Here is a 12,239-nt window from a genome sequence, read left to right as displayed (position 1 = left end):
TACCTTTAATGGCTGAAGACTGATGTCTCCAAAGTCATTACTGACTGAGTGCTAAAGCTGTTCTGTGTTGCTCCCACAATGTAAAACAGCCCTTACCCTTAGGAAGCTCAGATCGAAGAGAGAGATACAAAATGTCAGTGGATAAACAGAGTATAGCATGAAAAATGAAATATCAGAAATTTGTACAGTATACAGAGAAGTGAGGGGTGTCTCTGTGTGTGTATGTATATATATGAGGAGGTCAAGAAAGGCTTTCTGTTTTGGAGTGGGTAAATAAGGACCCTGTGCCAATAAAGCTTCTGTTTCTCCCAGTGAAAGTGCCTAGAGGAACTGGTCTAAATGGCAGGTTATCATCTCCAGCTTTTCTCTTTATTTTCTAGAAATTGCACATTCGCACTTGAGTTCCTTTCTGATCCTCCCTCCCCACCACTAATTCCAGTTGGAGGCCTCTTTGTCAGTAATGCTTAGTCTGAGAAGGTCCTTGAAAAAAGTAAGATGTTCTGAACTGGCCTACATAGGCTTACTCTTGCCATCAACAATTATAGTTTTACTTTTGCATAATATATTTTTACTTATAAATTTAAAGTGTACTCTTTGGGAAGAGTTTCTTACAGGGGAACTAGTTAAACAAAATACAGTTTTGTCATGGAGCAGGTCAGCTGGATTCAAGAGTTTGAAATTGGCAGATGGATGGGGAACTTGATCTTGTTCCTATTTTAAAACTTTGTTTACTGGCAGGTATCTGACAAAATCCATTGGCAAATTTAAAGATTATCTAAGTGTATGTAGTATTACTAGGTATCCCTTTTACATTAAGAAAGTTAACCTGATGGTCATTCACTTTTCTAATAGTTTATTTAACATATCAATTTTATTTTATGAAGTGTTTCTATAGTTACTCTCTTTCATAGCCACAGTTCATGCCTCTAAAAGCCATTCAGCTGTCTTGAAGATAAGCCATTTGTTTGGAGAGGACCAAGTAGTAGGGTGAATGGATCAACTCAAATTCATCACTAACCACTGGAAAAAGTGATGCAAAATGCATTCTCCACTTGGTCTGAATTACATGTTTTTAGTCAAAGGTCTTTGCACCATACAAAGAAGTGAAAGTAAGTGTATTGTGATCTTTAAAATGAATAAGAAATATCAAAATGACTCAATGGATGAGTTTCTAGATAAAATTCTATTTAATATTTCATAATTCCCAAAGAATAATCATTGAAATAAATCCTCTTTAGTCCTGAGGTTTGATGTTGCCAAGACAAATTGAGAAGCTCTAATGCATATGTTTTACATCGGTCTATTTAGACAATAAACAGCTTTCACGCAGGGGAGGGTACTGTTTTGGAATAAATACAGTAAGATTTACTTAAGAAACCTCTACTATATTTCTAGATCGTTGAGTTAGAATAGAAAGTAATGAAGCAAGGTCTTCATGTTAGGGATTCCATGGAAAGTTTCCCTGGGCTGACTCAAGTGTTTATTTATTTTTTAAAATGGAAGTAGTTATGCTTTGAGGATAAACTGCTTTAACTTTTTGAGTAGTGAATTTTTATGCTCGCTGATCCCTGGGAGTGAGTTTTGTTTTTTTGGGTTTTTTTTGAAAAAATGAAATTAGTTCCAGTTACAGTTTTATTAATTTAAAATCATGTTTGTTTGATAACCAATTTATGGAAACAAGAAGAACATACATTTGCCTTTATTTAATGTTGCCTTACACATGTATGATCGTACTCTGGATGGTCAGGAGGCACAAGGACGTGCATGAACGTTTGTACTACTCAAAGGGTTAAAACTGTTTAGAGCCTTTCCAAGATTACATGGATCATCTTAGGAAAAGTATATGCTGAATGGTTAGGCAGTGTTAGGCATCCTATGTTTTATGAAGAATCCAGCCAAGTATATTAATGTCAGTTTGAGGAATGACTTAAGAGTTCATCAAAACATCGCCTTTAGGAGGAAAGGGCCTGGTATTGGAGTGCCTCTGTTTTGCCATCTGTTGTGCCAGCATTTTACATGTTCCTCATCACATTTCCATGAAGTAGGCAGTATCATGTCCATTTCACAGACAGGGCACTGCAGTTTGTCCAGGGTTAGATGACTATTATTATTAATAAGGTGGCAAAATTGATATTTGAAGCACAAACTTGTCTGAATACAGAATCCCCTCCTTTTCTCAACTGCATGACACATTTTTGCAGCTGGTCATGGTGTATTTTTACAAGATATAAGCTACGAATGATGGGGTTAATAACTTACCTTTTACTTTAAAAGAACACAGTTATTATTTACTTTGGCTAAAGTAAGTTCACTTGGGAATCATTAGTTTTAATAGTTTAAGGCAGGGCCTGACCAGGCGGTGGCACAGTGGATAGAGCATCGGACTGGGATGTCGAGGACTCAGGTTCAAGACCCCGAGGTTGCCAGCTTGAGCACGGGCTCATCTGGTTTGAGCAAGGCTCACCAGCTTGGACCCAAGGTCACTGGCTTGAGTAAGAGGTTACTTGGTCTGCTGAAGGCCCACGGTCAGGGCACATGTGAGAAAGCAATGGTCTGCTGAAGGCCCACAGTCAGGGCACATGTGAGAAAGCAATCGATGAACAACTAAGGAGCCGCAACAAAAAACTGATGATTGATGCTTCTCATCTCTCTCCATTCCTGTCTGTCTGTCCCTGTCTATCCCTCTCTCTGACTATCTCTGTAAATTAAAAAAAAAAAAGTTTAAGGCATGGGTAGTCAACCTTTTTATACCTACCACCCACTTTTGTATCTCTGTTAGTAGTAAAATTTTTTAACTGCCCACTGGTTCCACAGTAATGGTGATTTATAAAGCAGGGAAGTAACTTTACTTTATAAAATTTATAAAGCAGAGTTACAGCAAGTTAAAGCATATAATAATAATTACTTACCAAGTACTTTATGTCGGATTTTCACTAAGTTTGGCAGAATAAATCTTTATAAAAAACTTACTTTAGTTAAATCTTTTTTATTTATACTTTCGTTGCTCCGCTACTGCCCACCATGAAAGCTGGAACATCCACTATTGGGCAGTAGGGATCAAGTTGACTACCACTGGTTTAAGGCATCGGGGACAGCTTGTTTTTGTCAATAAAGTCTTACTGGAATACAGCCACACTCTGCTGTTTCTGCATTGCCTATGGATGCTTTCCTGATATAAGAGAGTTCAGGAGCTGCAATAGTCTATATGGCTCACAAAGTCTAAAATAGTTATTATCTGACCCTTTAAAGAAAAAAAGTTTACCATCTCCTGTTCAAAGGAAAATGTATAGTAATTAAACAGATTTCTACCTTTGCTGATCACTGTTTGTTTTCATGCAGGTTGGGCAAATGTAGAAGTTGTATTGGTAGTGTATCAGTCTCCAAATGGTTGGGATGTGAACATTTCTCTTTTGTGCTGAGAATGGTTTTGTTGAGGAATCTCAACGCATCTTTTCCATTTTCTTTCCTCCTAGTGGTCCTGCAGCCAACGAAACTTTAATGCAAAAGTCAGAATAAGTTGATTTAGTAAATCCTGTGTTTATGGGCACTCCCAATTACAGAACAGAACTGTCTGGTATTGGTACTCGGGAGGGAGTGTTGACACTACTCTTAAAGGCCACACTGGAAATGGAGGGAGGATATTTTTGGTTTTAGTGTAATATTGTGAAGAATACATTATTATGATCCATTTTCCATTTAGTTCTCCATTATACTGGAGTTAAGGCATTATATTGATTTTTTTTGAAATTGTGTTTAGGTTGATAATATCTATGATTTCATTTCAGGCTATCAAAGGGGGATATACAGAAATTTGTTTAATAACAAAGGGAGCTTTGAGGCTGCCCTAGGTATTTGACTTTTTTTTCAGAACAAACTTCCAAGTAAAAAGAGCTCCTCTAGAAATGCCTGGAACTGTGGACTTAGAGGCTGCTTATACATAACTCCTCACTCACTGGTAGGCTTTAGAACTTGGTTCTGAGTGAGTAGATTTCTGCAGCTTTCAAAGGACCTTCCAGAGAAAGACTATCCTTAAACTTTATTTAAATGTCAATACGGAGTAAGAAAGCACACTGAGTAAGATCCAAAGAGGAGGCCTGCACACCTTTTGTTGCTATTTGTATATGGAAAGTTCAGAAAAACCACTAACAGAGGCCCATTGATCTCAAATCAGGTGACCATGGGAATAAGAGCTCCCCTGGAGTTTAGATTTTATGTGCAAAGGCCCTGTGAGGGTAGAGGTCAAAATTATTTTCTAATTCTGCTTTTAGATTTTTACAGTAGCGTAAAAATGGCCCTCATTTGTTTGAAAGTGTTATAGTTATGATGCTGCAGCTGTTTAGTGGAATCCTGTTTTTCGTATTCAACAGAGAGTGGAACAGTTTCTTAGTCTGGAAGAAGGGCATGATGGAAGAGGTTTTTGTACTTTAATTTGAAATGTCTGTAGTGTTCAAGTTCATTTTAATGCTAATTGCTTCAAAGCAGCTTAACTTAATGCTGTCATTCTGCTTCCCAGAGCCATCATGTCTTGATTAGCCAGATTAGTTGTACCATTTCTTTTTTAAATTTCTGGCTTAAATGAAACATTGGGCAAAGAACAGCTAAGTTCTTTGACCAGGTCTTTTTTACCAAGTTGATTCATTCATTTAACAAATACCTATGAAGTACCTACCAGGTGCCAGCTAATAAGTGTTACTGATGTTATAAATGAAGCAGTAAATTAAACAGATGAGAATCCCCACTTAGTAGGGGCTTGTATTCTGATGGGTGGAGCTAGAAAGTAACAACAAATATTTAAAAGGTGGTATGTGGTAGGAAAAATAGTTGGAGAGGAGCAAAGAGAAGACAGAGGCAGAGGGAGAGGGGAAAGGCAGAATTGGGGGATTAGGGAAGACAGAGAAGGGGATTCTATGAGACCATTGAGGTTAGTTCTCTTAAAATTAAGGAGAGCCTGACCAGGCGGTGGCGCACGCAGAGGTAGTCAACCTTTTTATAAAAACCGCCCACTTTTGCAGTGCTGGTCAACCTGGTCCCTCCTGCTCACTAGTGGGTGGTCCAGCTTTCATGGTGGGCCAATTGCAGCGCCGTTTGGTTGCTCTGCTACCACCCACCATGAAAGCTGGAACGCCCACTAGTGGGCAGGAGGGACCAGGTTGACCAGCACTGCAAAAGTGGGCGGTTTTTATAAAAAGGTTGACTACCCCTGGAGAGCATCAGACTAAGAGGACCCAGGTTCAAAACCCCGAGGTAGCCAGCTTGAGCATGGGCTCATCTGGTTTGAGCAAGGTAAGACAGAGAGAGGGACATATAGGGACAGGCAGAAGGGGAGAGCAATGAAGAGCATTAGTTCTTCGTTGCAGTACCTTAGTTGTTCATTGATTGCTCTCTCACATGTGCCTTGACCCAGGAGCTACAGCAGACCGAGCGATCCCTTGCTCAAGCCAGCGACTTTGGGCTCAAGTTGGTGAGCCTTGCTCAAGCCAGATGAAGCCGTGTTCAAGCCGGCAATCTTGAGGTTTTGAACCTGGGTCCTCCGCATCGCAGTCTGACGCTCTATCCACTGTGCCACTGCCTGGTCAGGTTCATGTACTTTTTAAATAGCTTTGTAATTAGGTCACCACCAGCCATGTACTATCCTGGTATAGTAGTTTACTATCTTCCTAGTATTTATAGGGTCAGAACTAATTTGTAGAAGAATTGGTTATGATGTCCATATTCAATAATTATCCTTTCATAATTGAGAAAATGATAATATTTGTTAACAAATGTACTGGGCACTGTTTAAGCCTTTCATATGTATTACTTCGTTCATTTCTATCTAAACTTTGCTACAGTAAAGTAGACATACTAACAACTGTAGGCCAGAGAAGTTAAATAACCTGCCCAAGGTTAAATAGTGAGTTGCAGAGTCAGAATTTGAATAGTCAGCTCCAACATCTGTGCTCTCTAGCATCACGCTGTTCCAGCTTCTGTACATTTCAATAATTGGAATCATTCAACAGAGGTTTACTGATGAGCTTTTTACAGGGAACCTCATCATGAAATTGACCCATTTTACCTGGGCCTTTGGATTTCTCAGATTTCTACTTGATCTAACCTTTTTTTTTTTTTTTTTTTTTTTTTAATTAGAGGAGGGGAGATAGACAGACTACTGCATGCCCCTTGATTGGGATCCACCCAGTGACCCCTGTCTTGGGTTGATGCTGGGATGCTGGAGTCAACCGAGCTATCCTCAGCGCCTGAGGCTGATGTGCTTGGACCAGCTGAGCAATATTCAGTGCTCAGGGTCACTCTTGAACCATTCAAGCCACTGGCTGTGAGTGAAGAGAGAGAGAAGGGGGAGGGAGAGGTGAAGAGAAGCAGATGGTCGCCTTTCATGTGTGCCCTGACTGGGAATCAAACTCAGGCTGTCCATACGCTGGGCCAATGCTCTATCCACTGAGCCAACCAGCCAGGGCCTTGATCTAGCTTTTAATAGCAGTTTCTAGTGTAACTCTAAAAATGAGGGCTTTTAGACATAAAAACTGCATATTATATAAATTCATTTATATAATATGTAAAAAATGGGCAAATCTATAGAGATAGAAAATTTGTGGTAGCTTAGGGGCTAGGAGAATGGGGAGTGATTCATGAATAATAATGGTATAAGGTTTCTCTTTCGGGGTAGTGGAAATGTTCTAAAGTTGACTGTGGTTATGATTATACAACTCTGTTGGGTATAATAAAAGCCATTAAATTGTACACTTGAAAACGGTATGTTGTATAATATGAGTTATGTCTCAATAAAGTTGTTAAAATAAGAGGAAAATGAGGACTGGCCTCTGTTATATTTAGTTCATTTTAAATTAAAATTTTAAAATTAGGATTGAAGAAAACAGGAAAATTAATCTTTTATGGTTTATAAGCAGAACCAGGAAGGTGAAGACTGAGTTGACTACATAACCCAACATTTTAAATTTCTTCTGTTGACTTGACAGTAATAATTTAACTTTTGTATGATGACACTGACTGATTAAAATATTTTAAATATTATAGTATTTGATTACTAGAAAGTAATTTTATATCTGTTACTGAAGAAAATTCCCCAAGGATATAATCTTGATTAGTCAATAGAATAATTTTAGGGCAAAAATATTAGACTTGGGCTATCCAGTTTGTCTCATACATTCTGCTGTCTCAGAATAATGTGTTATTTTTCTGGGATTTAAATGTAAGGTTAGAGTGGTTTTTCAAGGCTATTTTGTCAGAATTTAATTCATTTTAGAGATCATTCATTAATCTTTCTAAAAAGTTATTTCTAATTTTAAGTTGTGCTATGTCTTAGTAGTTTCAGGTTTTTGAAGTTTAATATTTCTTTTTATAAAGAAATATTGTTTTTTGCCCTATTTGTTAATTTTTAAGCCTCAGCAGTAGTTCCCTAGTTTCAGTGTTCTGGGATTTGGTGAACCAATATATTGTACCATCTAAGCTCACTGTGATGCTTCACAATATTGTGTATTTTGCACATATTCATTCATTCATTTACCAAATAGTTATGAGTGTTGACTCTGTGCCAGATTACAACCACAACCCAGATGGACCCCAACCCTTTCCCTTGGAGAGCTGAACTTTGGAGGTGAGGGAAGCTGTCAATTCTAATCTTTTAAGATTGTCCTGACCTGGCTATCTCTCTACCTCTTCATCTGGGTGGTTGCCCTTATCTGCATCTTGTCATCTCTCTTGGGCCTTACTTAAGGACAGTGACTGACACTTGGGAAAGTATCAGATCACTAGGTTGCATGCTAAGGTATTGTTAATATTCTCCATAATGGATCTTGTTAGCAAGTTGTTACTCATTTAATGAGTCTGAGAAAAAAGATCCCACAAATGCCGACAGTCATCTTGTTAAATTAGATGCTGTGTACCTCCCTGTAACTTCATATGCATCTCTGTCATTAACACTGATAAATAAAATAACCGAAGCATTACTTAGTTTCCTGTTGTTGTTATAATCTTCACAAGTGTGAATACTGAATTAAAATGATATTGTTTACATCCTGAATATGATGCTTTCATTTATGTCTGAATTGTGATGAATATGTATTATTTAAATGAAGTATACACTTTCCTTAGAGAATATTGATTAAATCAAATCTTGCTCATTTTGTTTCCATCAAATTCATGCCACTTTAAATTGCTTTAATTTGGAGAAAACAAAATTCTTAAATGGGAAAATACTGTGTGTTCAATTATCTACCCTTTTTATTGCTTTGCTGCCTCTAAATAATCTTTAAAAATTAAGGTGTAGAAATGTGAGGCCTGTTGCACAATTACTAAACATTGAGTTCTTTTTTTTTTTTTTTTCTAAGTGAGAGAACGGGAGATAGACTCCCACATACACCCCGACCAGGATCCACCTAACAACCTCCGTCTGGGGCTGATGCTTGAATTAACCAAGTTATCCACAGTGCCTGAGGCCAATGCTCAGACTAACTGAGCCACTGACTTGCAAGAGGAGAAGAGAAAAAGAAGGGGGAGAGAGAGGGGAAGAGAAGCAGATGGTCACTTCTAACATGTGCCCTGACCAGGGATCAAACCTGGGACGTCTGCATATTGGGCTGATGCTCTATGCACTGAACCAATTGGCCAGGGCCAACATTAAGTTCTTTCAGATGACAATTTGAATGCTATGAATAAAAAGTCCAGGAATATATGTGCTATCTTCCCCTGAGTATGCCATGCATACTTAGCTAGTTGCCCTTTCCTGTTCTATCTTTGGTAAAGATAGCCCTGTATCTTTACCAAAGCTCTGTCTTATGACCTGTGCTGTGCTTATTCCTTTGTGTGTGTCATTCCCACTGGAAACTACTATGTAAATAGGGCCTGTAAAGGGTAGTACCATTAGTTCTCAATTGCAATATTTAAATATCAGGTCTTGCATATCTTTGAAGTTGCAAACAATTCAGTTGATATTAAATGTTGTCTTTCTTGGTAGAGTTTCCAGTATGGCTTCTGCATCAACTTCTAAATATAATTCACGCTCCTTGGAAAATGAGTCTATTAAGAGGGTAAGTTGTGTTTTCGGATTTATCCTATTTCTTTCTCTACATTTCTCTTTTTATATTTGAACATTAGGTCATTTTGAGTTTATTGAATTATTATATTATTCATATAATGTGAATACTTTAATACATGTGGTTTTATTTATTATCACATCTTGTTCTAAAAAAGACAGACTACCTTATATGTATTACATAAATTTTGCTTGTAACTCCTTTCATGTAACTTCATTTTTGTGAATATTACAGTTGAGGTACTAGGCAATACCTTGCCCCTGAAAGTTTTCTGAAAGAGACACTGGAAAACTAAGGCCTGTTATACCTTTCTAAATATTGGCATTATTTTCTAATTATGATGATAAAATAGTTTTACATCCAAAACAAATATAGTGTTAACAGACAGTGGTTCAAAGCATTGAGGAGAAAATTGTGTAAGTATAGGCAGATTTTGGAACATATATTGAAAGTATGGGATAAATTTAAAATAAGTTTTATTCATGGCTCTTTAAGTCTTTTGGTACATATTCCCAATTATCTGCCAGAAAGGTTCATTTATACTCTCAATGGCTGTGTAGAGGGATGCAATCGAGAGAAAATTGGTGTCTTTTAATTTGTATATCTCTGATTACTAACAAGGTTGGCCTTTCTAAAAAGAAGAAGAAAAAAATGTAGGTTTTATCTACTTGTACTTCTACTTTTTCTTTTTAACATTTTATTTAGAAATTAAATTTAATGGGATGACATTGGTCTATAGGAACACCTAGGTTTCAGGTAAACATCTCTATAGCAGTTGAACTGTGTACTGGATTGTATTTTGTTGGTAAAGTGGCTGTTCATGTGCTTTGCCTATTTGCCTTTGAGATGTTTGAGGGATTTTTTTCCTATTGATTTATAAGTGTTTTTCTATCTTATAATCCTATTTATTTATTTATTTATTTATTTAAGTGAGAGGTAGGGAGGCAGACAGATAGACTCCTGCATGGGCCCGAACAGGATCCGCCGGACCAGGATCCACCCGGCAAGCCCCCTACCAGGCGATGCTCTGCCCATCTGAAGCACTGCTCCGTTGCTTAGCAACCAAGCTATTTTAATTTTTGAGGTGAGGCCATGGAGCCATCCTGAGTTCCTGGGGCTAACCCGCTTGAAACAGTCGAGCCCTGGCTGTGGGAGGGGGAGAGAGAGGGAGAGAGAGAGAGAGAGAGAGAAGGGTAGAGGAGGGTGGAGAAGCAGATGGTTACTTCTCCTGTGTGCCCTGACTGGGAATCAAACTCAGGACTCCCACATGCCAGGCTGACGCTCTACTGCTGAAACAACCAGCCAGGGCCAATCAATTTTTTTTGTATTTTTCCACAGTGAGAAGCAGTGGTGGGGAAGTAGACAGACAGACTCCCACATGCCCCCGACCGGGATCTACCTGGCATGCCCATCGGGGGGTGGTGATCCTCTGCCCATCCCAGGTGTTGCTCTGTTGCAGCCGGCACCATTCAAGCACCTGAGGCAGAGGCCATGGAGCCATCTTCAGTGCCCAGGCCAACTTTGCTTCAATGGAGCCTTGGCTGTGAGAGGGGAAGAAAGAGAGAGAAAGAGGGAGAAGGGTGGAGAAGCAGATGGGTGCTTTTTCTGTGTGCCCTGGCCCGGAATTGAACTCAGGACTTCCACATACCAGGCCAATGCTCTACCACTGAGCCAACCAGCCAGGGACAACCAGTTCTTTATAATATACATTTTAAGTCTTTGTCCTAATTATTTTTTTTTTGTTTTTTTTATTGACTATTCCCTGAGCTGTACACTATATCTCTATGGCTTACTTATTATTATATCGAGAACTTTATACCTCTTATCTCCCTTCACTTTTTTCTCCTAGTTTATTGTCAGCCTTTTAATTATATTTTAAGTATTTTAAGTATATTTGTAGTATTTTGCTTTGATTTTTAAAATCACAGGTTTAAAGTTTTTATATAATCACATCTATGAATCTTTTTCTTTATATTTTTTGCTTTTGGTATCATGTTTACAAGGACCTTTTTATCACCAAAATTATATAAATTTTTATTGTATTTTAGTAATTTTATGGTACAAGAATCAGTTCTAAACACAAGAGTAACTCCAAGAAGGTAATCATAAGTCCTTGTATAATATTAAAATAAAGTGTATCCTATGTTAATCTTGTTATCCTGTGTTAATCAAACATTTGTTTTTCTTATTTTGTGGTTGTATTATGCTTTCATCTGACTTACAACTGGTATTTAAAAGGCATACTGAATATTAAGTTTGCTCATTGTACTTGTTTTTAGTTAGTGGTTGGCGGTGTTAAAGGATGATGATAATTTATTTCTAGTGTTATTATTTATATAAGATTTTGCTCCTTACTGAGAAAGGCATCCTGGCTGGGGACAATTTTTCTTGTCCTCCTAGTTAAAATGTTTAACTTGCAAGCACTAAAACATACTGAAAATTGGCTAAGAATTTTTATTTTGTGCCTGAATAAAAGAGATAAAGCCATTAAAAATCCAGCAAAGCACTCTGTTTTTGACAGCTTATATTTTATCAAAGTACATAATTCACATTTATCTCATTTGATAATACTTTACATTTGCATAGCCCTTGATAATTCACAAAAGTGTGATTGTGCATTTTGTTTCACTTAATACATTTACAAAACCCCTTTGAGGGAAGTATTAACTAACTTCACATATGAAATGATTGCATTGTGACTTTGGAAAACAACTAGAAAATAATGAATGAAAAGTAATGCTGGAAAAAACTTTTACCCAAACAGATTTTAATGATATGCTTCATACACCCTACAGTGGACACAGGCAGCCTATCATTGGTATGAATCCATTGAATAGATTGGGAGACACCTTACCAGGCATCCAGGCCACAATTGCTAATTATGGCAAATTAGATTCTTAGAACTCCCCTCTGGCTTTCAGTGATTAATTAATACTGGCCTGCCTGAGGGAGCTGCTGTGGCCATTGCATAGGCACAGACCTGGAATATCTCTAAAGCCAGGAGGCCTAGAGACATAATACAGCATTGGGAAGAATTAATGTAGATGGTACCTAAGGCCTTATCAGCTCCAAATTTCAATGACAGACCCCTTTCTTCTTTTTTTTTTAAATTTTTTATATTTTTTATTTATTTATTTTTTAATGGGGTGACATCAGTAAATCAGGATACATATTTCAAAGATAACATGT

General features: G+C 37.7%; 1 protein-coding gene across 2 annotated transcripts in view; it reads left to right on the top strand.

The window, feature by feature from the left end:
* The window catches only part of MTM1 (myotubularin 1), a 183,889-nt gene that overhangs the window by 22,349 nt on the left and 149,301 nt on the right, over window positions 1-12,239 (top strand). For both annotated transcript variants that reach the window (XM_066357634.1, XM_066357633.1), the window contains exon 2: window positions 8,972-9,044. In XM_066357634.1, coding sequence (XP_066213731.1) covers window positions 8,982-9,044 — 63 coding nt within the window. In that variant the 5' untranslated portion in view covers window positions 8,972-8,981. The remainder of the gene's footprint in view (window positions 1-8,971; window positions 9,045-12,239) is intronic.

This window comes from Saccopteryx leptura, chromosome X (genome assembly GCF_036850995.1).
Source record: "Saccopteryx leptura isolate mSacLep1 chromosome X, mSacLep1_pri_phased_curated, whole genome shotgun sequence".
In the NCBI taxonomy this organism is placed as follows: Eukaryota; Metazoa; Chordata; class Mammalia; order Chiroptera; family Emballonuridae; genus Saccopteryx; species Saccopteryx leptura.
Note: the sequence above shows the minus strand (reverse complement) of the source record. Positions and strands in the feature narration are given on the sequence as shown.